This window comes from Sphaerodactylus townsendi, linkage group LG09, assembly GCF_021028975.2.
Source record: "Sphaerodactylus townsendi isolate TG3544 linkage group LG09, MPM_Stown_v2.3, whole genome shotgun sequence".
NCBI classification, from domain to species: Eukaryota; Metazoa; Chordata; class Lepidosauria; order Squamata; family Sphaerodactylidae; genus Sphaerodactylus; species Sphaerodactylus townsendi.
In genome coordinates, this window is record NC_059433.1 from 94,145,772 (window position 1) to 94,173,257 (window position 27,486).

The 27,486-nt window shown below is 42.8% G+C and overlaps 1 protein-coding gene across 1 annotated transcript in view; it reads left to right on the plus strand.

The window, feature by feature from the left end:
• Positions 1 to 2,157: 2,157 nt before the first annotated feature.
• The window catches only part of ZNF704 (zinc finger protein 704), a 54,395-nt gene continuing 29,066 nt past the window's right edge, over positions 2,158 to 27,486 (plus strand). Inside the window, exons 1-2 of the mRNA XM_048507633.1 lie at positions 2,158 to 2,668; positions 18,742 to 18,989. Coding sequence (XP_048363590.1) covers positions 2,366 to 2,668; positions 18,742 to 18,989 — 551 coding nt within the window. The 5' untranslated portion in view covers positions 2,158 to 2,365. The remainder of the gene's footprint in view (positions 2,669 to 18,741; positions 18,990 to 27,486) is intronic.

The following is a 27,486-nucleotide window of genomic DNA, read 5'->3' on the forward strand; positions in this document are numbered from 1 at the left end:
TTTGATACACCTTCAAAGCTTATGTCTGGGATTCCCAACATGGTGCCCATGGATGCTAGGGTGCCCACTGACAACTTTCCTGGTGCCCATTAAATGTTTTTAAAAAGTGGCTGGGGCCATGTCAAGTTTCTGCCCAGTTGGATTTTGATTGGCCTTTGGAGATCTATTTGGTTGTGCAAATTAAAATAACATTTCTAAGCAGCAATTGTCACCAGTGTTGGTTTTATTCTATTTGTCTTCTTTCCTAGGGGTGTTTTTTAGAAGTTACACCTCTTGCCTCCTGCACTTGGACTGCAGATGTGTGTAATTGCCTCCGACAGTGGCCATTTTGTGCTTGCACCCACCATTCTGTGTCTGAATTCCAAACATGCTCACGACAGGATACAAAAGTTTGGGGACCACTGACTTCTATGATTGGTGCAGAAAGAAGCAATAGAGAACGCATTTGGATCTCTTGTGATTTCTAAAAGGTGGGTTCCTAACATTTAGCAAACAAGTTGCCATGTTGCTGATATCAAATTATCCTGTCCACAAGCAGCCATGGGACAATGGATAGAGGATACATCTGTATGGGTATTTCCCCCACTTTTGTTCGAGCACTCTGTTGCTTGAGTTGAAAGCAAGGAGCCCTCCAAAAGCAAAGAACAAGACAGTGTGTGCTGTCCATGCTAATGCTGCTTCTGCTGAATACTGAGACCGTGCCACCTTCCCTCTCAAGCAGTTTCCTTCACCTACAAAGTAAATAGACCAAGAGCCAGAATCTCATTGCTGAAAACTGGCTTGTGTAGATGTGCTTAGGTTGAGCTCTGTTCATCAAATGTCTAAGGCAAATCTGTAGAATTCAGGAGTGCAAACACTGGCTATTTCACACAGTACTCATAGGAGTAACACTCAACAGGAGACACCGGTGGAAGAGTGCCACATTGACACTTAGTACTATTACACTTGAAAACAGGTTACTAGTCCGTCTGGCCTCCAATAACTTTTCCCTTCCTTTGTTTATTTGACTTGATTTATTGCATGAGTTTAAATTAGTTTTAGGTAATAAGTGTTTCTCAACTAACTCTGCAAGATTAAAAAAAGAAGTCTAAGAAGCTACCAGTGAGACAATCGGAGCCCACAACAAAAGAAGTGGAGAACCATGGTTAAGCATGGACCACTGTTAAGCATGGTCAACAAAAGCCAGCTTGTATTAATAATAGTGCAATTCTAAAGAGAGTTTCTCCAGTCTAAGCCCATTGAAATGAATGGGCTTAGATTGCACTGTTATTCATACAAGCTGGGTTTTGTTGATTTTTCCATACTATGCCACTGTTAGCTGTATATTTTTGTACCCTAAATCAATTTTTCTTTAATCCATAACATTATTCTGTAGATAAAGCTTAGGGGCCGGTAATAGGATATTTCACTATTATGTAAACACAACAATTATTTTAGCAACAAGGTTGATGGGTTTTACATAGAGTTTTGGTTGTATTTTTGCACCGACTTGTTATTATAAACTGCTTTGAGGGCTGTGTGATCAGAAATCAGAAACAGAAATTCCATGTGTTATTTTTCACTTTTATTTACTTAGCATAATATGAACAGGGCAATACTTCAGAGTAGGACAGCAAACAGATGGGTATGGGGTGTGTGTGTAAGGATTCCCTCTTCCTGCAACTCAGAAATGAGTCTGACTGAACCCATTGATCTGGGCACTCCTTTTCTGTCAAGGCTGTAAACCCACGCACATACTCTTGAGAAGAAGCCTCACTAAAGATTAGGAGTCTTACTTTTGAGTAAACACGTTTCCCTGTTCCAGTTGCTGCTTGCACGCAGTTGCTCCTCTGAAGCTTCTGAGGTGGGGATGATGGAGGCAACTTTACCTGTTGAACTTCGCTGCCCTCGCGGGCTGACCTTTTCTAACCATGGACACCCCCACCCCGCTCCCCTTCCTTGGAGTATCGCCAGCCCTTGCCAGGCTCGGAGAGGCTTGGCAAACACGCCCCAGCCAGCCAAGCGTCGATTCCTTAGCTCACGAGCTTTGGCGGCCAGGCGACTCCAGTCCGGGTTTTGAGGCTGGGGACTACCAAGGCTCGCCGAAAGGCTAGCAAAAGCCACTCGCTTGCCCCCGCCGCGCCTTCCGTCCTTCCCCAGCGGCTAGAGACAGCCCGCCGAGTCGGTCACACGCCGAGCGAGCCGCCTCGATGGCTGCAGCGCGGCCGGCCTTCCTGCCCGGCGCGGCAACTCCAAGCACCGCCGCCTCCCCGTGAGCGCCTCCGCCGTAGCAGCCGCCGCCGCCGCCCCCTGGCCCTGCCCAAGCGAGCCGAGCCCGCTCCCAGCTGCTTGCGGTGCGGCAGGCTCGGCTGAGCTGGGCGCGGCCATGCAAGCGCGCCGCCTGGCCAAGCGCTCCAGCCTGGGCAGCCGGCGTTTGAGCGCGGCGGGGCCCGCTCAGCCTTTGCCGGATCCGGGCGCCCGCGGCTTGCAGAAGCCCGAGGGCTCTTGGAGGCCGCCCCGGCGGGAGGGCTCGGCGGCCGCCCTCGAGGAAGAGGAGGAGGAGGAGGACGTGGTGGTCGACGTGGAGGAAGAGGACGACGCCGACGAGGCAGAGCCGGGCGTGGGGACCCCTCCGTTGGAACTGACCGGCCTGGGCAAGGGCCACGCGGCCGCCCGGGGAAGCCTCAAGGTGGGTCGCGGGGAAATGAAAAAGCTCCCCCCCCCCCCGATCGCCCACCATTGGGAGTCCAGCCTCTTGGCCCGGGGGCTTCTCCGCATGCCCAGGATGGTGCCACTCCCTCCTCTGGGGTCATTCGCTGGGCATGAGATCGACTCAGGCAGCTCTGCCGCATGGCGAGCCCCGTCCTTAGCTGGAAACATGCGAAGGGTATCTGAGCATGTCCAGAGTGCATTTCCACCGCGAGGCAGGAGGAACTAACTTCAGCCTCATTTATATCCGCTCATCCTGAGTCTGGCCAGCAGAGCTGGACATAGAAGTCACCCTGCTCAAATCTTTCGGTCCGGAGGGAAATTTATCTATGGGTGATGTGTTGCAGATTTTCTCTCTCATGGTATAACAAAGACATTCTGTTCCCCTTTCTGGATGGTAAGGGGAAAGAGGCAGATTGCATCTAATTTTAATTTAAAATTGAGGAATGTATATGTAGAAGGATTTAAGTGAGGGAATGCTGTAAAATAATCCACCGGTCTAAGGGCTGTCCTGGGTTCTTCCCCATCTCACGGAGTTATCTCATAGTGTAAATAAAGATGGCTGTTGTTTACAATTTAACAAAAAAAATCAGTGATTCTTTATGTGGTCTTTTTGTGCTTGCTCTGTGAACTTTTTTTGTTGGATTGTTGCTTGTGAGCCATACACTGCGAGTAGCGTAAAACAAAATGCCCTCTAAGTGGAATGATCACTGAAAATACCAAACTAGATGATAACAAAAGCGTGTCCTGGAGTTGAGATAAATCTAGAATGCAAAGAATAGGAAGGCAGGTTATAGCTGCATTTGTGTCACAGGGATGATAATAAAGCTTGATGAGACCAGGGGAAATGCCAAAAGGGAAGAAACATGACATCATGTCCCAGAAATGCTCCAGCAAGTGGAGCTGTGGGAATGAGTATCTAGATTACAATAAAAAATAGAGTAAATCAAGTTACAGTTAAACTGCCCTTTATTTTTAAATATCCTGCCATTCCTCTAAGGAGTCTAGGGTTCCTTCATTTTATCCACAAGACACCTGTATGAGGTAGGTCAACTTGAGCAAGTGTGATTGGCCTATGGTCACCCAGTGAGGTTTGGGACTTTGAATCTTGGTCTTCCTTGCCTTTGTTTGATAGTAGCTATAGGCCAGTAGCTCCTGCTTATCGGTGGAGGGGCAAATGAACATCCAGGCTATAATTAAAATTCAGACACCCCCCCCCCCTTTGCAGTTTGACACCACCTACATCCAAACCAGAATATTTACTTACTTCATATATACCATGCCTTTCTCGTGACCCAGAATGACTTTCATTGTCCTCTTCTCCTCCATTTATGCACACAATTACTCTGTGAAGTAGGTTAGGCTGAGGCCAAGGTCACCCAGGAACCTTCCATGGCAGAATAGGATTTGAACCTGGATCTCAGAGATCCTAGACTTATGCTTTAAAACATACTGGAGTGTGTAGTGCACATGGCCATTATCTGTTCTTTTTTTCATGGTTACAGCACAAAAATTACTAGATTTTAAGCCTTAAAGTTAAGGCTCTCAAAGTATAGTATAGGCATATTTATATCACAGTGAGCTTCACTACCGTGTGGAGTAACAGGCAGCAAGACCATGAGTCCTTTTCAGACATCTGCTGTTTAAGAGGGTATTTTTGGATTGAACTTGTTATATACTTTGTCACTTTTCATGTTTGTGTATAGCTGGTGGGCAAATGGGGGAATAGAGGAATAAAAGAAAGAATGCCCACTGATGGAAGAGATCCTGTTTCTTTGCCAGAAAAAAAATATATTCGGGGAGTTAAACTGATTCCTTGCCTCTGCCCAAACTCCTACAGCATGTTGGAACAAAGGTTATGCCTGCAGGTTTCAGCCTATATGCGAAAATCCCTGGCTATAAAGGGAAGCACACAGGTGCCAGCCATGGGCATGCCACTGCCTTTATGTTGGCTGACTGCAAAATGTCCAGGGACTGGTCAGGGTTCACAGTTGGCTGATCATTCTCAACCAGCATTGGCTCCCAGTTAACTACTTGGGAGGCCTCTTGGGCGTCACAGGAAGTGCACATAATGACACACTTCCTCTTAGCCAAAGCCCTTCCTTAAGAACTAGGTCTTGGGCAAGATGAGTTTAGCCAGCCTCAGAACTACTGGGGGAAATGGATTTGTCTAGGCCTCAGAGTTCTATTGCATTCTTCCCTGGCGACCCAATCAGATGAAGCTGCAGTTGAATCAGACTATCAGTCCTGTGACCAGCTGAGGCTGTTTAGGGTCTCAGGTAGAGCCCATTCACATCACCTACTGCCTGGTCTTTTTCACTGGAGATGAGATTGAATGTGGGACCTTCTGAATGCCAAACAAACTGAGCCACAGCCCCTCCATACTCCAAAAGAAAATGCCAGAAATTTGATCCTGGGAAATATAAGATGCCATGCCACTTATTTGCTCTTTTGTTAGTAATTGGACTTCACAAAAGATAACAAATAATGCCCTTGATAGGTAATTGCAGAGTCTCTGCATCATACCCCACCCCACATGTCAACAGAGTGGCAAATGGGACAAAAGAGAATAGTGAAGAAATAACAGAGTTGGCCCTATGTAGATGCATTGCTTTCTTCAGATGGCAGCCTTCCTGTAAGATGTGACTTCCATGCCAAGCTAGATAGGTTATTGCTGTAGATCTTTAAAGTAGCTCTCAGTTTGCTAAGAATTTTCACAGGAGGATATGGGCATCTTGTGAGTTTTGTTCAAAGACAGAGAATATAGCCCGCTAAAGATGGAAAGTGAGTTCCATTAGGGGGAGTAAACAAAAACAAATCATGATGCTAACATCTTTCCTTTTGTACTACTGTGAGTTTCAGTAAGAAAGGCTGGGTGTAAGTAAATAGATAAGTACTGCCTATGCACAGTATAAGTAGAGGAAAGCTTAGCACACTGTTAAAAGGCTATGTAATGCTTTCTTGGCAGTGCTATTGAAGGTGTGAAAGGACAGGCTGAAGCCCTGTAAATTATTGACTTCTCCATGAAACCTGTTCCCAGCAATCCAGCCATGTTTGACGGTTACTATGATATGTTTTTATAACGGGGATAGAGACTGTCAGATGCTTGGCACACAATAGCTGCTTTGTAATGTGAAGGGTTCTAACCTGTTGCTGTTGTCACCAATAAACCTGACTTGGCTGAGACAAGAAACACCAAAGAAGTATGCTGTGCATGACAAGGACATTGTTGTTTGAAAGTATGCAGCATAAGGGAAGGTAGCCGTGGGGATGCTGAAGAGTGATATTGTGTTATAAACTGCTTTCTACAAAGTTCCCTAAATGTATGATTTCTTGATGTTAAGAACATGTCTTTCATAAAAGGTATGTTCTGAATGACTCACTAAGAAAGACAAGACTCACTAGAAAAGACAAAAATACTGGGAAAAGTTGAAAGCAGCAGGAAAAGAGGAAGACCTAGTAGAAGATGGATTGACTCCATCAAAGAAGCCACAACCCTCAGTTTGCAAGACCTGAACGATGCTGTTAACAGTAGGAATTTTTGGAGGTTATTAAATCATAGGTTCACTAGAAGTTGGAAGCAACGTGGCGGGACTTAACACACACACAGACATAGTACTTAGACCAGGTTGCAGTAAGTAGAAAGCTGTACCCAAACTTGACGTGCATGGTATCATACTGAAACTAGCAATAAGCCCGTTGTTTAACAAAGACAGTGGGCTTGCAATTGAAAACCCTATTTTCCTTACTACGAACAAGGGTTTATAGTTTCAAACAGGTCTCAAATCAGGGGATGTAATTGTTTTTCAAATGCACTGATGAAATTTAGTCCACATGAATAATATTTCTTTTTTACAACATATAATTTTGAAGCCATACAGGGTAATTTTAATTAGATAGCTTATCTTTCCAGCTTTTTAAAAAGGTCTGAGTTCTGTTTTATGGATAGTTTTATGCTTTTTATGTCCTTGGGCTTGTTTGTTGTTTTCAATATTGGAAACATAATTGTAAGCCACCTCAAACAGGAGTCTGGTGAGCTGGCATGGAAATCTATAAATAAATAAGGTAGATATCCTTTTGGATTTGTTGCTTTTGGGGGGTGCTGAAGAAGGTTCCTGCTGCTGTACAACCTATGACAGGCCTCATTTCTCAGAGTGGGAGTATCATGCTGAGCTAATACTGCTGTTTAAAGAAGGTGGTCCAAATAGTAGAAGCTATATTGGTCTGAGAAAATAAGAAGTACAGTATAAACATGCAAGGTTATTTGGTTTAAGAATATGTAGTGGAACTAAGACCTTGAAATGCTTATTTGTTACTTTTTCTGTTTGAACTGGCTTATAGTTTTCATTGTAACTTGAATGTATGCCCACTCTTTTGGCACTGGAAAGTGATACCTTGCTACATTATACCACATTTCACTTTGGGAAAATGGAATGATGAAAAACTAGGGAAAGAAACTCATAGAATAAGTTACCTATTTCTGTTATTTAGGAATTCACTTCCAAACTAATTTGGCCCATCTTAAGAATGCTCATATTAAGGCTTTAGTCGCAACCAAGGCCATAATACACATGGTTGGATGGGAGTGGGGGGTTACTGCAAAGATGGCTAGTTTGTTCCTGCCTCTGTTTTATGTTTTAATGAAAAAAATAGGCAGGCAGTTTGTGACTAGATTCCCTTTTATAATTACTTTTCTGGATGATCTTGAGAATGCCAAATTATGTAGCTAACGACTCTTTAGAGAGCCAGCGTGGTGTAGTGGTTAAAAGCAGGTGCACTCTAATCCAGAGAACTGGGTTTGATTCCCAATTCTGCCATTTGAGCTGTTGAGGCTTATCTGGGGAACCAGATTAGCTTGTGCACTCCAACACATGCCAGCTGGGTGACCTTGGGCTAGCCACAGTTCTTTGGAGCTCTCTCAGCCCCACCCACCTCACAAGGTGTTTGTTGTGAGGGGGGAAGGGAAAGGAGATTGTAAACCCTTTTGAGTCTCCTTACAGGAGAGAAGGAACTGGGTTTGTAGTCTCCGGAAGCATGGGCAAGGGGCTTTGGCAGAGGCGGAGCAAGGGGGAACTGCGCCTGGGGCATGCGTGCGCCCTGTCGCCCCTGGAACACCCCACTGGGCACGCCTTTGCCACGCCCCCACAGGGACGCACACCCAGTGTGTCGCACCCCACCCCTTTGGCGCTACGCTACTGGGCTTCGGGCTTTGGCTGAAAATTTTATTTGCCACAGAAGCTAATGGGTTCCTCTGACTGTTATGTACCCTGTGGAGGAAATTAATGGAGATTAGACTCCAACTGCTGGGTTTAAGTAGTGATTTGCAAATTTGGGGATGTGTACTCTACAGTGAATATACATCCTGTATAGCTTGGACTTCATCAGCACCACGAAGGAAGCCTGTAAGGTATGCTTCCCTTTATACTTAAGGTTGTCTTGCTCAAAGATGCCCTTGCCATATTTAGATTTTTTTAAACTGTTCCTTGGTACAGGGGTTTGAGGGGAGCAATTACGCTTGCAAGATTAAACTCTGTCCCTTCTCAAGTAATGCAAGATTGAATGCAGAGGACTTCATACTCAAACAGACATTGTGTGTGATTGTGTTTCTGAACAGATAGAAATTTTGTAGCATTACTTACTGAAATATGGTACCAGCGATTTGTGAGTTACTGCTCTATTTGCAATAAAGAGGAGGTGTCAATACCAGAAATTCTTGGCAGGTATGCATTTAGGCATTACATTGACTGTAGCCAGGTTTTTTGCTCATGTGGTTAACGCCAAAGGAATTCAAGCACAGTAAATGGTTGATTATTTAAATTATTTATTTTTAGTTGTGTCTAATGTGACATTGCTCAAGGCCTGTAGGCTAAATGATCAGTATCATTGAAGAGAAAAAACACTAGGAAAAATAGACAGATATGGTTTAATATGTCTAACTGAAAGTATCATATACTGAGAGCCAGTATGGTGTAGTGGTTAAGAACAGGTAGCTCTAATCTGGAGAACCAGGTTTGATGACCACTCCTCCACATGAGCATTGGACTCTTGTCTGGTGAACAGCATTTGTTTCTCCTGCACATGAAGCCTGCTGGGTGACCTTGAGCTCATCATGGTTCTTTGGAACTCTCTCAGCTCCACCTACCTCACAAGGTGTTATGGGGAAAAGAAGGGAAAGGAGTTTGTAAGTTCCCTTGAGTCTCCTTGCTGGAGAGAAAGGCAAGGTAGACACCCAAACTCCTCTTCCTCTGTTAACCTGTCATAGTTACTATTGTCTAGTCCAGGGGTCGGCAACCTTTACCACCCAAAGAGCCATTTGGACCCGTTTTCCACACCCCCGAAGATCTGCCGAGCTGGAGAGGTGGCTCCGCACAGAGCCGCCTCCGGTTCGGCCCCTCCACTCACCTTTCCTTCCAGCACTGCTCTGGAGGGACACACCCACGTTACCCTTCGACCTCCAGGCCACGCGGAGCCGCAGTATAAGGCTGAAAGAGCCTCATGTGGCTCCGGAGCCGCAGGTTGCAGACCCCTGGTCTAGTCTGATTGGCAGTGGCTCTCCAGGGTTTCAGGCTGAGATATTTCAGATCATCCATAATGATGATGATGTTGTGTATTTATTTATCCCACTTCCCCCCCCCCCCCATTGGGGATTGGTGATAGTAGAGATTGAAGCTGGAACCTGCAAGCAAAGCAGATGGTTTGCCATGGATCCATGGTCCCTGCCCTTGACTTGTTATTGTAGTCAGCAGTCTGGTATGTCTCTCACATTAAACAACTCCGCCCACAGAAATTTAAAATTTGTTACTCAGATAAGTTTATACCATAATAGATGTGTTGTGTCTTTTATGGTACCACAGAAACAACAGATGAACATAGCTATTGCTTTACTAATCATTAGTTGTACAGAAAAATGAGCTCTCTGTGAGCCAAGTGGTGCCACTTCCTTGATGAAAATGTAAATAATGGTTGTATAATTGCTTGATGACAATGTAGTGAAGATTCTCCACTTTTCTACGGATGTAAGAACATTTCAATTGCTTATCTTTCAAATCGTAAAGATTTGGATACACTAAAACTTTGAAACTAGTTCTGAAGGGGCAGCCAAGGGTGGCCCTTCCAATGCATTGTGTCAAGTGGTGCTCTGAGAAAAGGCCTTGCGTGAGTGATTGGGCTTAGGTGGTATGACTGGCATACAACGAGCAGCTATTGGCTAGTCAAGTAAGGAGATTAAAACAGTAGTCCAAAATGTAAGTAATACATTAATATTCAGGGCAGCCCTTTTGCAAGCATCATCATCATTAACTATATACTAATAACAAGGTTGGCAGAATTTGAGGATACTTAAGTCCAGTGATTGGAACTGTAATTGGGCCAGACAGGACTTTTTACAAACCTGAAAAAGAGCCCCAGTCCCAAAACCCTGTTGTGTTAAAAGTCTTTGAAAACCTGTTGTGTTAAAAATCCCAAAATGATAAAAGGAACACCTGTGGCTTTAAGATGCAAAGTCCCTCAGTGGCCATTGCTGGGCAAACAACTTCCCAGGCTGAGCTTCTGTGAGTAAAAAGGCCAAGAAGGGGCTCTTTTCAGGGCTGTTTCAGCCTTTGAGGGCTGACTCATTGTGGCCAGGACTGAATAGAGTGTGGCCAGCTCCTAGTTAGGAAATTCCTGGAGATTTGGGGGAAAGGAGAAGCCTCAGCCAGATATAATGCCATAGAGTCCACCCTCCAAAGCAGCCGTTTCTCTGAGGAGGGACAGGTCTCTGAAGTCTGGAGGGCAGTCGTAATTCCAGAAGATCTCCAAGCTTCATGTGGAAGTTGGTACTTTAGGCCTGACAGAAGCCACTGAGTGGCTTGATACCATTTGAGTTGCATGACTCAGTTAGATCTAGCTGCTTGCTACTTTTCAACAGCAGCCACCTCCTGAAAGTCAATGTGGTGGTGCAGCAGTTAGAGATTCAAAGAACATCTGGGTGACATAGGTTCAAATTCTCATCTTGCTGTTGAAGTTCACTGGGTGATTTTGATCCAGTCTCATACTACCAGCCTAACTTACTTCAAAGGGTTGTTGTGAGGATAAAAAGGAGATGAAAATAATGTAAATTACTTTGGTCCCTATTGTGGAGAAAGACTGAGTATAATAGAAGCAAATAAATAATATAGCTGATTATGAGAGTCAGTAAGAGGTAGTTTGGTGAATGGTAGAGGAGACTAGAAAGAGAAGAGAGGAGAGGGATGATGGCTCCTGAAAGTCCTTGTTGGTTCCCCATGGTCAACATTTGATCTCATTGTGCTCCTCCATGAATCAAGGCTTCTGAGTGAATAGACTGTAATGTATAATTCTTTCCTAATTAAATTTTGCGGCTGGTACAAAAGTGAAATAATGTTCAAGGCTGAGAAGTACTCAAACTATAAGTGTTCTGCAGAGTTGTTGCATAGTCCAGTCTCACCTATGAGTGATCTTCTTGTCTCTCAGTGGTGTAGCTAATGGGGAAGCAAGGAGATCCACTCCTGCCTTTGGACACATTTGTGAAAAGTGGCACCTTTTTAAAAAAATCCCCCCCCCCTTCCATCCCTAGCCCTGTTCCCCACTTGACCCTTCTCGCCTCCCACACTACCTGCAGCGGCCTCACAGGGCACTTTGGAGCGCTCATCTGCAAGAGGCTCACCACAGTGGCTGGCCTGCTACTAAAAGCTCTACAGCACCAACCAGAAATTAAAAAGGCAGGAGTCATGTGCCTTGGCAATGCACCTCTTCTTTAGCAAAAGACAGCATAGGTGTGCGGAGGACAGGAAGGTGTCTGTTTCAGGCAATGGGCCAGAAATGCCTGTTGCCTGTTCGAAGAGGGTGGTAGGGAACCTGTCTGCACGCATCATTCACCAACCCCTCCTGTCCCGGGGAATGTGGTCTGGCCCATCTGAATAAGTGTGAGGCACAGGCCACTTTACTTCCCCACCTGCCTCCATTGTGCTGCCCCCTGATTGCTGGCATCTCCATCTGCAAAAGACCTACTGCAACTGTCACCCAGACATTGGGCTATTCCTGCTGGATTGCTGCACGTTTTTCATGTTGGGGTTCTCTTCGGCTTAAAAGGTAGACAGTCTTTTTTTTAGAAAAAGGAAGTGGAATCCTCTTAATTGAACTTCTTTTGTGAAAGAAGGGAGGATTCGTTTTCTCTAAGAACAGCAGAAGACAGACCGGGGACATCTTCTGCTTCTGAGCTAGGAGGACATCTTTCTGGGTAATTCCCACCATTCACCTGGGAGGCAGGAACTAGAACTTTTCTGCTTCCTGTATCCTGTGGGAGTTACCCAGCAATCCCCAGTTCAGATACACCTCATAACTGTGAATGAAACATCCAAACTCATTGAGATTAACATATTAAACACATACTAACATATTAAACACATACTAACAGGAATAAAGCAGAGTAACAGGAATAGGAACACTGAAAGAATGTATCAGAAAGAGGCGATCCAGTGTTCAGAGGAGAAGGCCTTTTCACAGGTAAGAGCTAATGGTCATTTTGTTATCCCCATGGCATGGGACATGTTTCTCTGACTGTTGCAGGCACATAAAGGTTGCAATCATATGGTAAGATCTTACTTACCCTAGAGCAGTGATTCCCAAAGTGGGCGCCCCCTGGTGGGTGCTGCAGCGATCCAGGGGGGCGGTGATGGCCACTGGTAGAAACATTAATACATATATCTTTCTGTTTAATTGCTATTACAATTTTTAAAAATTTAATTTCCAGGGGGTGCTAAGTAATATTTTTTCTGGAAAGGGGGCGGTAGGCCAAATAAGTTTGGGAACCATTGCCCTAGAGGATAGAGAGCTGTTGATAACTTCCCTTAAAGGGACACAGCCAGTGGTAGGATTCAAATAATTTAACAACTGGTTCTGGTGGTGGGATTCAAATAATTTAACAGTTGTTTACAAGCATCATTTTAACATCCGGTTCTGCCGAAGTGGTGCGAACCTGCTGAATCCCACCACTGGACACAGCCTACAATTTGTATCTGTTAGAGAGAAATCATTTATCCATATGGAACGGGGCGGGGGTTGCCTGTACTTTTATGAAGGAGAAGGACAATTGTGTGAGATTTGCTACTGAAGAAGAGAATTTCACCTGAAAACGTCTTGCCACAACAGCCTACAAACCTTCCTTTGTTGACTGGAGCAAGATACCAGGAAGCAGGCAGGGTCTTGTGGTTCAAGAGACTAAGAACTGATATCTTGCATCTTTAAGAATGGCATGGAAAGGAGCACTCGGCTGAGTAGAGATTCTCCTGCTGTGGCAGTGCTGGAAGGGGTGGGAAAGCTGTCCCGGGAACTCCCAAAGCTGTTTGCAATCTAGCATCCCTTTGGTTTGAACATGTGGAGTGGTTATATTAAAGCAGGGCTGTGTGTGAAGGTGCTTCTAATACAGGACTGTTGATTTCATTAGAAAGCAACTGTGAACCCTAGGCGCTGTTTTAGCTGGAAACGCCCCTGGGCGCCTTTATGTGCTCACTACCCCTAACTTTAGAACCTGCCTATGTCCCTGTTGCTCCTAAGCATATTGCAGTGTACACAGGAAGGGTTAATACTAAGGACCAGCTGTCTGGTGAAGACCTTACAGCCTGAACATTCCTGTATGATCCTTCCTTTTAATAATCATTTTTAAAATATTTATTAAAAGATTCACAACCTTTCTACCCCAGACCTTTTCCCCTCTATTGAGATATCCAACTGGCTTTATGCTGTTTATTCTTAGATGTCTCATCACAATGGCCATATCTCAGCAGTTTAAAGCCTTATCCTAGCCTAAGAAGTCTTGTTCCAGCTGGTGGAAGAGGTGCTTCAGCTGGAGGACAAATCCTTAGGGCAGAGGAAGATTTCAGATTGTTTTTTGTCAAGTGATTGTATCTAAGATGGTGCTGTTCATTTTTCCTTCCTTAGCCCTCCTTTCTTTGATCATATCCATTAACTATCTGCAAATTAGGTTATAAAGACTCTTGATTCCTCTGTATTTTTTTCTGTCCAATATAACACCAAGCCAAGCTGCTTGCTTTTTCCTGAACCCTGTAGCAAAAACCCATACCTTTTTTGTTACCTTCATTCGCAAAAGGAAAAGGACTGTCATACATTCTTTTACAGTTCAAACCATGTCACCTTACTCTCATTAAATACTTACACTGGCCTGTTATACCTTTCCATGCTCTTTGTCCTTACTTTTAAAGCATTCCATGGACTTGTGTCACTTTACGCTCCTTACAACATTTGCCAGCAAACTGCTGCCCTCAGCTGATCTAAAGTTGGATCAACTCTTCAACCATGACATCCATTTCCTATTCCTCCTTCCAAAGCATCTATATGATGCTTCTGATTTCTTGGTTCACATATTTTCTCAAATCCTACCTAATCTATGAGGACCTTTCCTCATCTGCAGGCTAAGCTCTGGTTCCTAACACTTATCTATTTAAATCATTTATTAGCTTATACCATGTGGAACTCAAGGTCAATTACAATGTACATAAAACAAGTTATAAACATACACAAAAGACCACAACGTAAAATCACAAGTTAGGACAGCCAATAAATAAAATACTAAATTAGTCAAATACAGCCCTAAATAAAACTTTCTTCAGCTGCTTTCTAAAGTTCAGGAGTGTGGGGGTCAGACATAACTCCCTGGTGAGTTTGCTTCATAATTATGGAACTGCCCTGTAAAAGGCTCTCTCTTGTTTACCTGCCAGATTAACTTTTTTGATTGGTGGACAATCAGAAGAGCCTAACCTTGTGATATTACTTAAAGCTTCCCCATGTGGATCTGTCACTATCAAGGGGAATAGCTGCTTGAGTTTTCTGTATGGTTTAAAAATATGAGCCAGGGCCAATATACCATGCATCTGTATTGTGTTTGCTATGCAATTGTACCTTAATAAGAAGGCCACACTCAAATAATGTAATTAGAATAGTAACAGATTTGTTGGTTCATTTGGATACCAGGAGAGTTCTTGGTGTCTATTGTTACTTTATTCATATATCATAGCCTTTTAAAATAAATTATATAGTCTGTGAGTGTATAAGTATGTAACAAATGGTCAGGAGATCTCTTAATAAAGTTGGTATTGGAGTTGCTTGTATCTTTGAACTTTGCAGTATGTAGTGTACCCATAAAGATAACTGGTATCGTGTTGACTCCTGCCCTGCCCCACAAGTTACTAAAGGTGTGTGCTATAAGAAGGGGATGGACCTGATATAAGCACCAACTGTGAAGTCTGCTTAACTAACTCCCCCCAGATTTCCTGTGTTATTAGGCTTTGTGCTGGAAAACTGAATTGACTGTACTGAAAAGTGCTTTGTAGGAACGTTGTTAAACCTGCAGTCCTCCCAAAGGGCGTTCCTGCGGCGTGGAAGGCCCAAAAAAGAAAAAAAAACCCACTGTAGATAGGTCATTGAATATATTTTAGTCGTCTAATAGCGTTCAGGGACCTTTTCCTCGCTGCAGTGTATGAAAAGCTTTAATAGTTACAGAGACATTCTGTACAAGTTCATATGACTGGTTCCTTGGCTCTGAACTTGGGGCCAGTCCAATGCTGGATCAAGCTTTCCAATATTCTGTGTGTATCATGTATTTATGTATTCGCTGCTGACTATGCCAATAAAGGCTTATGTATGTATATTCTGTGTGCAAGTTTGTAGATTCATGTGAACATTTAATTCTGTGTTTGCTGGAAGCTTCATAAAATTGGTAGAGCTGTGGCGTAGGAGGTTAAGAGCTCGTGTATCTAATCTGGAGGAACCGGGTTTGATTCCCAGCTCTGCCATCAGAACTGTGGAGGCTGGGGAATTCAGATTAGCCTGTACACTCCCACACATGCCAGCTGGGAGACCTTGGGCTAGTCACAGCTTCTCGGAGCTCTCTCAGCCCCACCTACCTCACAGGGTGTTTGTTGTGAGGGGGGAGGGGCAAGGAGATTGTAAGCCCCTTTGAGTCTCCTGCAGGAGAGAAAGGGGGGGGGGATATAAATCCAAACTCTTCTTCTTCTAGAAGCTGACACCCCAGACATGTCAAGTAGCTACCCACCACACATTCATGAGGTGTATAAGTTGACCCAGACCTGATGCTGATTCTTCAATGGATGAAAATGGATTGACCATAAGACGTGACCCTTAGAAAGAGATCTTTTTGTTTGTCTTTCATCTTTAGAATCTACAAATAGGTAGAACTCATGTTTTCCTAGATTAGGAACTACACTTATCAGTTTCTTACCAGCATGGCCAATTGGCCATGCTGACAGAGGCTGATGGGAATTGTAGTTCCTGAACATCTGGAGAGCCGCAGGTTCCCTACCCCTGTCTAGGGTGACCATTAAAAACTGTGAAATGTATACATTATTGTTTATATTGTAAGCTTTTTTTTTGACAGCTCAGTGAGCAACTAGTTTTCTTAATAGTATGTGATCTGGCTGTGCATCAAAAAGTATAAAATGACTACGGTAATGCTTTCAACTCAGAGACCATTTGCCAGAAGACTTTCCAAGGAAACTTTGTAATGCAAAACACATTTAAATATTTTGCCTCTAATATTTTTGTGCATGTAATAACATGCTTGTATTGTAACCCTTGAATGTAGTTTATAATTGCATAATTAATATTTTTTTGTGAATTGATAATTGCAGTGTGCAATTTGTTCTTCAGTAATGAGTGCGTTGGGTTTTTTGCCGCTTTAACTTCTCTGTACCTGTAAAATCTAGAAGTATATTTGTGTGTCAGACACCTGTGAATTTCAGGGGTTTGTAGATGTCGCACAACAGAATTTCAAGGGCTAACAGGTTGCATGAGTTTGTCTGGGCTTGCAGGTAACAGATAGGAGCAAACTATCTTTCCAGCTAGTAGGAAATCTTGTATAGGTCTTTTTCATTTGAACATGTGATTGGAGGAAGTCAAAGATAAACAGCCAACAAAATGGACAATTAGATTCAATGCTAATAAATATGAAGTGATACTCATTGTGACAAGGAAGTTTCACCTCCTTTTATAGACTGACAGGATTGGAATTAACTTCAACTAAAGAGAAAGGGGTATGGACAGAATACTGAAAATGTCACTTCACTGGGCATCAGCATCAAAAAGATTGTGTAGTGATGCAGTTGATTAGGAAACAGACTGAAAATGAAATCCCCAGTGCCATGATGGGGTGTTTGTGAATCTGTGGGAATATTTGGAATACAGTTCTCTTTCCCACTTTTTAAAAAGACCATGACACTTGAAAAAGTTGCAAAAAGAGGAATTGAAAATCATCAATTTCTCTTGCAAGCAAAAGTTTAAACTTCTAGAGCTTTTTTGTTTACCAGAAGATGACTGTCAGAGAACTACAGGCTTGTAAAATTATGAACAGTGATGAAAAAAATAATAATTAATAGAATTATTTTTTGACTGGCCATTGTTGGAAATAAGATGCTGTGTGAGACACTCTGATACAAAGGGGCCTTTTTACTTAATGAAAACATTAAATCTATTGCTTTCAACATTTAACTACATGATAGAATAATAAATCTTACCTTTAGGAATATAATGTGAATGAATCAAATATTGATATATTTGATTAATTATATGTTGCCTTTGCTGGGTAAGTAATGCCAGCTTCTACAGGATAGCTGTGTTTACATGCTTGCAACCAAATATCAAAGAAACCATGTTCATACATTATGACACTTCTCCGTGGAGAAATAGCCCTAGCTTGTGATGCCTTCAATCAAATTCCAGTTTGCCGCGACTTCTAAAAGTGGGCAATGGGTCAAGCTTCTTTCTCTACAGAGTAGAATTTTGTATTATGGTTTGATCCTGGTTTGTGGGAAGGAAAACAACTCAACTTGGCCAAGTGCATTCACTCTGAAGTTTGACTGGAGTCACCACAGACCAAAAATATTATCATTTTGCTTCATGCAGAAAGGAAGTAGGAGAAAGATATGAGCATAAGAACAAATCTAATTTGTGCCCGTTAGAGACAAATGGAGGCATGTTCTTACACTTGAATGCTATCGGAGTCTTGTGGCTGAAACCCAATGGCATATAATTTCATGGGCCTGTATCTATTTTTTCAGATGCATGAAGTGCATACATTACTACAAGTAGAAGAAAGGAGGGGGGTGGAATATTTTTATCAACTGAGATCAGAAAGACTGCTTAGCAGTTCAGGAGATGGATTTCTTATGTTACTGTGCTGGGCTCAATTGAAGGCAAGTCCCAGTCAAAAGAGTATCCATTTGGAGTACCGGTAGGTTGTTTTTCCTAGTTTTGCTGTGATCTTTCCCAAACTCCTTCTGTTATGACCTTTTTGGAAAGGCTGCAGTCAAATGACTTTTGATGCTGCAGGTGGGAAGCTGTGCAGTTTTACATGTCCTGCCCACATCGCTACTGTTTCCCCCACCTACCCACCCCACACACAATGGATGGCTTTCTCAGGCTTTTTAAAATTTTGGGAATTGTGAGATCACTATAGTGTCCTAATAATGGCCATCTACCAGTCTCCAGCTTTCATTTTTAAAAGCAAGTCTTTTTTGATGTGGAGTTGTAAGGGACGGGTGCAGACAGCAATGAGAGGTACACAGAGAATCATCTGCATATGGCATCAAGCCATAGCCTCCACAAACCAGCATCACACCCGTATGTACTACAACAAACTGCAGTACAAAAAGAAGCACTGGGTGGACTCTTTGGTATCTCATGTTTCATTGATAAAAAAGTTCAAGCCTCAGGGTTGCACAGCAGAGATTTATTGGAACCACACACACACACACAAAGATATCTGATGAAGAGAGGCAGTTCCTGGGGCGAGGCAGGGTGCTCTCTGCAGAGCACTCTCTTGCTGTAGGGAGGATACTCCCAAGAGGGCAACCTTGACAATTAGCAAATATTTCTAGGGCAAAGAAAACCTGAAGAGCTTTCTCATGCCCGTGAAGCAAAAGGGTGACTCACTGCTACTAAATAGAATGGTTTGCCTGCAGGACACGTCTGCCCCTCTTTTAACATGACTTGTACAAAATCTAATAATCGCTTTTAATTTTGCAGGCAGGCAGCATCAAGCGTGAAATGACTTTCACAGCATTCCAGCAGGAGGACGTAAAAAGTGGCCTGAATCAAAAACTGTCAGACCAACATTTTTTTCTGCTGGGTATGAAGGAGGAGGATTCCAAAACAGCAGAGACCAAAAAGCCTGGCAGAATCCATGAGCATGAGAAAGAAAGCACGCGTTCAGTCTGCCTTCTTGAACAAAAACGCAAAGTTGTATCTTCAAACATCGATGTGCCTCCTGCAAGGTAGGAAGTTCTGGACGTTATAGGTGGCTGACCACAAAGTCTCCATCTTCAAAAGTGTGTTTGACGGTATTGTCGGCGTTACTCATCGGTGTTGAATTGGAACTGTTACCATGCATTTTCGCCCATTGTCAGATGGTTTTCTCGCTCGATGCTGCTTATTCGCTGCATCTTCAGAGAGAAGACGCTGCAGCCGGGCGATACAGATGCAGGCGAAACGTCAGGAGAGAATGCTGCTAAAACACGGCCATACAGCCCGGAAACCACACAGCACCCAAATGTGTTTGATTTTTTTTTCCCCAGCATGAGCCCAAAGTCTGGTGTTTCCTCCAAACTGGAGTCCTAAGCCACCCTGAGCCATGAGGTGGGACATAAATAGGTAAATAACAACATGAGAAGGGAGAATGAGAGGAACGGTGCAGTGGTTAGTGCTGATGGAGATATGGAGGCCTACCTGAACCATGAGGTCTTTAGATGGTCATCAGTGGTGGTTCTTGGCTTCAGACTTTCTGGTCACTTACACATGGGTTCCCTAGATATTCTCATGAATTGTTTTCTTTTCATGGTTCTTCACAACGTCTTGGCACTTTTGCGCACCTCGTCAAGTTTCTTCATCTTTCTTGCAGTCTTTACCAAACCTACTCCATTGCGATGTTTTGGGAAAGGTCACAGCAAGGTCAGGGTGGGACCCACGTCTACGGAAAAGTGCAGTCGCCCAGTTCTCGCTCAGTCTCCCAGTCTCCCTCCATGGCAGCCATTGCTCCCCCACCACTGGGAAGTTCTAAAAAGAATTAGCAATTAAATATTATTATAATGATGAGATTATTTCTGTCAGGTTCTCTGAATTCCCAGCTTTAATTTTAACATAAAGTCTCTAGTCTCTTTCTGTGCAGAGATATGATGCCTTCACTGTTATATCCCCACTTCTTTAAAATAAAAGCTGGGAATTTAGAAGCCTGGACATATTGTTATAATAATATCTCAGTTGCCAATTTTTAAAAGACAACAACACCTGAAATCACCCTGTGTGTGGGTTGGGGGGGGGGTGATGACTGCTATGAGGGATTGTTGTAGGGAAAAGGCAGGGAAACCTGCCACAGGGAAGCCCATTTCCACAGTACTGTATTGCTAAGCTTAGCAGCAATCGGAAAAGCCCTCGGACCTCCTTCCCATGTGGAAAATACTGCTATAAAACAAACATTTGTCAAATGGAAATAAATACTAAGAAATTATTAGAAAAAATAGGAACCTTGAATAGGATCTCCTGACAAGGAATATATAGCTAACTAGTCTTTTTGTCTAAGTCAGGGGTCTGCAACCTGCGGCTCTCAAATGTTCATGGACTACAAATCCCATCTGCCTCTGCCAATTAGCCATGCTGGCAGGGGCTGATGGGATTTGTAGTCCATGAATATCTGGAGATCCGCAGGTTGCAGACCCCTTGTCTAAGTGGTGGGTAGAGCAACCCCGTAGAACAGGGGTGGGCAATTATTTTTTCCATGTGGCCACATAAGAAACAGAAAATATTGTGGAGGGCCGGGCCAAAAGGCAGGGGGGCGAGGCGCTTTTGAAAGCCCCACAGAAGCCGGCAGCCAAGGCAACCGGCTTCTGCGGGGCTTTCAAAGGCGCCTCACTCCCCAGCAAGGCAGGGGGGCCAGTCAGGGTCATCCGGCGGGCCGGATGTGGCCCGTGGGCCGTATAATGCCCAGGTCTGCCGTAGAATGTACTGTGTCCCTTGCTAAGTTGTAGTAAAGATTATATTTCTGGAGATAGACAGACTACATTGTTGATTGTACTCTGCTCAACCCACACTGCTCAATACAATGTGGCACCCATCTGGGGAGTCTTTAATCCACAGATGGGGGCCACACAGAAAGAAAACATATTTCTGCAAACTTGGGGAACTCCCATGATTTGCAAAAAAATGTGAAATCCTTAAAATTAAATTTGGATGGTGTAAATTCCCACTCCATCAAAAAACAAAAGTGTTGTCTAAGTGTATGAAGATAATGTAAAAACTTACCTCCTCACCAGCTCAGAAGTAGCAGTAGTGGCAATGGGGTGGGGAGACACAGCAGATCCTGCTACCAGAGGCGTAGCGCCAACGAGGCGGAGTGAGGGCGCGATGCACCGGGTGTGCAACCCTGCAGGAGCGTGGCAAGGATGTGAGGGCGTGGCAGGGGCACAGAGTGCATGTGTGCCCCAGGCACAGTTCCCCCCTTGCTCTGCCCCTACCCACTACAGAGACTGGATCGGGGAGATTCACTGGACCCTGGAGTAGTAGCAGTGGGGAGAGGGAATGGTAAGAGATGAAAAATACATTGGGGAAGTTTAAACCCCCCATACAAGAGGCTTGTCTGTGCCTGCCCTGAGGCTGCAAAGCTGCAGGCAGGCAGGAAGGCTGTTGACACTGCTGGGCAAAAGTGAGTCTCACCACCGCTATTGGGAGAATGGGCGGGGGAAGCTGCTGGGTGGGTGATCAGAAGAATCACTGGTGTTGTTGGTTTATGTGGGGAGCTGGGGGATGCTGCTGGGTGAGCAGGTGGCTGATAAAATTATTGCTGCTGCCATTGATGTCCAAGGGGAAGGTGCTGGGCAGGAAGGAGAGCCACCACCATCTTTATGGTGGGGGAGGAAGCTGCTGGGTGGCTGGGAAATATTGTTAAGGCAGAAAGAGAATGATGGGGTGGGGAGCAGAATGAGAGAAAAGGAATGACAGTGGTATTAGGTGAGAGAGAGAGAGAAAGGCAGAAAGACAAGGAAGGGAGAAAGAGAAATAGAAAGGAGGGAAATAGTCAGAAGCAAGTGTGAGGGTACAGGATGGCCATTACCACAAGTTTCTAGTGATTCCCCGCTTGTTTTAGTAGATTCTGCATAGACAAAGGGAAGTACAAAATATAACATCTGTATTTCAGTGCAGCCGTGATGACTACAAACTTAGATGGCTTTAAAAGGCATGGACAAATTCTAGTTTTCCAGCATGACTGGGTGAAAACTGCTGTGTTCACAAGCAATGTGTCCCTGAGCTCTAGTTGCTGAACTGTGGTAACAGCATTTGTGTGTGTGTATGAAAAAAAATCTGTTGTCTTCATAACTTCCTTGTGGACTTCCTAGAGGTATCTTGTTGACCGCTTTTCTGATCAACAGTGGTTTTTATGACTCTGACTAATGAGAACCATGGTGACCTACTGTGCTGGGCATATCATTTTCTCCTAATTCTGCAAACATATTCTCAACGGTAGGGAATTTGCTTAACTCTTGGTGATCATTCTCTTGCTCTCAACTGGATCCAGGGAGTGCAGCCAAGATAACACTGATAATGAATTGGTTTGGCACAATAACGTTGAAGTATTGTGTTGCTTCATAACAGGCTGTATAGCCCATCATCTGAAAATCTAGGAAGTGTTTGTATTTATTCTGTATTGCAATCTTTAAGGTTTTGTTTTGGCGTTTACTGTTTTGCTTCCATTTCCATTCTGTCCCTTTCTGCAGCATGGATTTCAAACACTCTGTTTCTGGGTTACTCTGGGTTACTTTCCCAGCTAAAAGGCTATTTAAGAGGGCCAGCCCATAATTCATCCGCAGAGCTCATATTTTGTATGAGTGATGCTTTAACACAATTCTTGGTATCTCTGTTCCGACAAATAGTTCTGCTTGGAGTCATTACCAGTGAATACCAGTCAAGAGTGGGTTTAAATAACCAGTAATTTCAAGGCAAAACTAGTGATTGGAGTGATCCATAATCTCCAACAGTTTCTTTGAAGATCATTAGCAGATTCCTGTGGCTGCTTTGAAGAATGGAGAAGGGGCCTAGGACTGCTGGGAAATCCTTTCCTGCCATGCTTTTAGCGTGATTTAAATGGTTCGGGAGGTGGGGAGGGGAGGTACCCGTTCTGTTACCCCCATGCTACCTCCTCATGGTTCATGTGAGATTATTTAAATCTTGAAAGGAAGAGGTTGAACATCCTCTTTTCAGGAACATGTCCTTGATACTCAAAGCTGCAAAGTAGGGTTAGTTAATTAGCATTAGAATTCTACATGAGATTCTAATCACGGATTTCACCTATCAAGTCTACTTTGACCCCTAATCTAGAATAAAATGTCTTCATGTTTTCTTATGAATTAAAACAATCATGATCTTTGGAGCAATTCTACAGACAATGTTTTTTAATTTAACCTGATAAAATTGGAGATAATTCTGTGTTGTAGGAAAAGTAAACACTAATTACATTAATGCTTTCCCCACATATCACAGCATGGTTGATCCCCAACCTGCTTATTTTTTTGTTAAAAAAAAGGATTTAAAAAAATTTAAGTTGTAGGTTTTTCCTTGATTTCGATTTGCCGGTTTTCAAATTTCTCGCAATCCTAAACCATTCTGGATAGAATTCTAAGGACTGGTGCGAAACCAAGCGAATAGAAAATTGGTGCTGACAGTTTTCGAGAACTGGGTTGCTGCATGAATATTTGAAGTCAGTGTTGTAGAGAGAATATTACGGAAACCTTTTCAGACTTTATGAAGCGTCACAGTTTGCATAATTTGTTGTGTTTTGTTTTCTATATTTTCATACTTCTACCCTTCCCTTCCTTTTCTTATCCCAGTGTTTGCCTTGGAGTATGGGCAGAAGACTGAAAATATATTTACTGTAAATGTGTCTGCAATTTTTTGTAAGAACCTTAGAACATAATAAGATCCCTTCCGGATCAGATCAGTGGTCCATCTAGTCCAGCATACTATCTTACACAGTGGCCAACCAGTTCCTCTGTAGAAATTTTTCTGCTTAGTGTTGTTTGGTGGTAGCTGCTTTTCAAAGTGTAGACAGGAATTGGGAATAGCAACTTTCCATAGGATTTATTTATTTATTTGATTGATTTCCATTATGCCATGCCTTTTCTGCCCCTGGGGACCCAAAGCAGCTTACATCCCCTTCTCCATTTTATCCCCACAACCTGTAAGGTAGGTTTGACTGAGAGAATGTGTCTGGCTCAAGGTCAAGGCAGTATGGATTCAAACCTGGGTTTCTCAGGTCCTTGGTTGACACATGATGAGTTATACAATACTGCCTGACAAAATAGATACGTTTATTAAAGAATCAGTGGTACATTCATGTTTTGTCTAGTTTTTTTTTTTTACAGTAGTCCTTCACAAAACTTATTTTCTCTTTTCGGAATTTGCATTTTATAATGCAGCAATTGCTTTGTGAGTGAATAAAAATAAAGCTATTTTATAAATCACAGTTCTAACAGAGAATGAGACAGCAAATGCTGTGACATACAAAACAATACTCCACAGATACAGATTAAAGGATTGTATCCTTTAGCATTACTGGCAGTTTTTCGAAATGTTGCATCTGTCTCTTTATTAAGGAGTAACCCTGTGAAAATGGTCTGTACGGATATAGATATATTACACCTGCATAGTCTTTTTTGCTTTGAACTGCTTTGTTTGATTTGCCAATTAAAAGACCAAAGTGTTTATGTGCCTGTTCTTCTTTGTTTCAGTGGATTTGAAGTATTCGTACATTATCTGAGTTGTACCCGTAGCATACTTACATTTCTCCTCAACCAGCATAGCAGTACCACCATGCAATGCATTATTATTGATTTGCTAAATTTGTATGCGATCTTTTCAATATGAATTTCGAAAGGCTACAGGTATACTAGAGTTCTACTAAATGCTAAGAGCCAGTTTGGTGAAGTGGTTAAGGGGTTAGATTAGGATATGGGAAACCCAGGTTCCAATCCATGGAAGTTTGTTGGATGACCTTGGGCCAATCACAGGCTCAGTCCTGACCCTGGCTAGTATTTGGATGGAAAATCTCCAAGGAATACTAGGGATGCAACCCAGAGGCAGGAAATGGTAAACCAGCTCTGGATTTCTCTTGCTTTGCAAGCCCTACAAGGTTGCCTTGTGACTTGACAGCAAAAAAAAGAGAGAGAGACAGTAAACACCAATTTGACTTTGTAGCCACTAGATGGCACTATGAAGTGTTTACAACCTTATGGGGTTAGGGTAATTGGCCTTGTTTATATCATTAACTGAATAGAATTTTCAATCTCTCAAGTATCAGAACTCTTATTAAAAAGCACAGGTGGTTACAGATGAATATTTCGTTGAGTTAGAAGGAGATCCTGCTAACAGATGTTGACAAATAAGGAATTGGTCACAGGAAAATTACATGAAATTTAGCACTTTCAGAACATTAGTTGACTCAAAAGTGCATAAGAACAGTCTTAAAATCGTTTGGACACCTGAGGTACAGGAAATTTGAGAAACCAAAGTGTCTGTTGTCGAAATGTGCATCTGTCTTTGTTCATGACATAATTCTGAGCAATAAGAATTCCCACGTAAGAGAGAGTCAGTTCTGTTTCCCCAATGTGTTGTAGATAGCAATTGTCCCGAGGGTGAAATCTTGCTTCTTACATCTTGGCAATAGGTATTATTACGGTGGCTTGCAACACTCCTATTGGTGTTTTAAGACATCTGTAATCCAGAAGAGGCAATGGCATATAGTGTACATCACAGAAGAAGTGTGTTTGCATTCTTGCCCTTATTTCTGCTACCATGAGTAACGCTTGGGGTAGTTTCCTGTCCTGGCCAAAGGTAGTTTCATGCCCAGACCAAGATTTCAGACCTATCCTGTAGGTGTGGAGCAGAATATGGGCATTCCCTGCAGAAAAAAGCAGGAAACAGAGGCTGAGGACAGAACCGTAGATGCCAACCTAGTCAGCTTTGGGAAGGAAACTTTATTTTAACCTTTTAAAAAAACTATCCCACTTGATCTGTTCCCCAGCCCACTTCTTTGTTGTAAGACTATGCAAACAATTTGTTTTAGGTAGCGAAGTCAAGGTTCTAACTAAATTGTTGCATTGTATACTTACAATTCCTTGTTGTTAAAACCTGTGATGATTATGTTAGGACTAGCTATTATCCAGTAGATCATCCCATAGTTATTATATGGCATAGATACTTCTGTTAATTTTATTTATATAATATTGTTTATCTCATTTTGTAAACTGCTTTAGACGTACTTAACAGAAAGGCAACATTAAAGTGTTTTAAATAAATTACTTTGCTCAGCCTTTGGTCTTCTTCACAGCACTAAAATAAATAAATGCTTCAAAATACAGGCATTGAGAAAATGTCTGGAGGAAGTAATTTACCTTGCCTGATTACAAACCACAGTCTGAGCACATTTTAGTGGCCTTGTAGTATTGTTGCATAGCAACATCAATGGATTGTTTGAGAAGCTTTCAGTGGCTAATGTTTGTAAAAGCAAGGAGTTCATATCAGGGACACTGTCCAGCTTGAACTTGCCTTTGTGGGGTTTTGTTTCTTTCAGGAAAAGCTTATCCAGTGGAGACAGTGGTACAGTTTGATCAAAAGCTGGACTGGGCCTTGAGAGGCCTGTGATTGGCCAGCGTTGTTGTGAGAATAACATGGGGAAGAGGAAAGTCTGTGAGATAAGCCATGAATAACTTGAAACAGGGCAAAATGAAAACCAGCAAGCCTTTATTGGCCTAGACAACAGTACAACAATGATTAAAAAAAACGATTAAAAAGCATATACAATACAGGAAATAAATGTTAAGTCGAAGGAAATCTACTGGCATTTAGTAATTTCCAGGAGAAAGTCTGCCACTATCATTCAGAGAGAAGGATCAGGATTGTCCAACAAATTTAAATTTATGTGTAGTTTCTTAATTAAAATAGTATAGAAGGTAATTTTTTTTCTGAAGCTAATCCTATTACTGAATGAGATATGTTTTTGTGGTATTTACTGAACTGTGTAGATTTGTTTGTTTGTTTTTAAAACTGTATTTGAAATTCTTAATAAAACTATCTTAAAAAAAAAGGATTGTCCAACAAGTAGTGTAATCTAATTAAATCGGGGAGATCGGGTAAATGTAAGGGAGTAAGATTCATGTACTGCAAAATAAAAATTAAATTGAAAACTCAGATGCCATAGTCCCTGTGTCTGTATTTCCTGCTGTGAGCTCTGATGGTCATGGATTTTCCCTCAGACCCTGGAGAAGTTTTCCTGATGCATCTTAAGTCCTTAGTTACTTGATTAACTGAAATTTATGTGCATTGCATTTAAATCAGAAAGACCTCAATTTGTCATGAGACTTCCTTTAGAAATCATCGAATAAACAGTGATATACTGGGGTGTTGTGTGGTTTTTGGGCTGTAATATACTGCCTGGTAGAAAGATACCATCAGTAAATGTGATCAACTTCATCTACCACATCAAAATGCACATGCCTATAGTTGCTCTGATGCATGCATAAGGGCTGCCTCGTTAATTTCTAAGGATGACATAGCAGATGTACGCAAGCCAAGAGTTCTGATTCCTCCTTGAAAGGAGTTGCTTGAAGGGAAATATGTATATCATCATCTTGTGGTCATGAAATTCAACACATACTAATAACTGGTGGTGGACGTGTCATTAAGCCAACTTATGAAGCTTCCCATAGGGTTTTCAGGCCGAGAAACAGA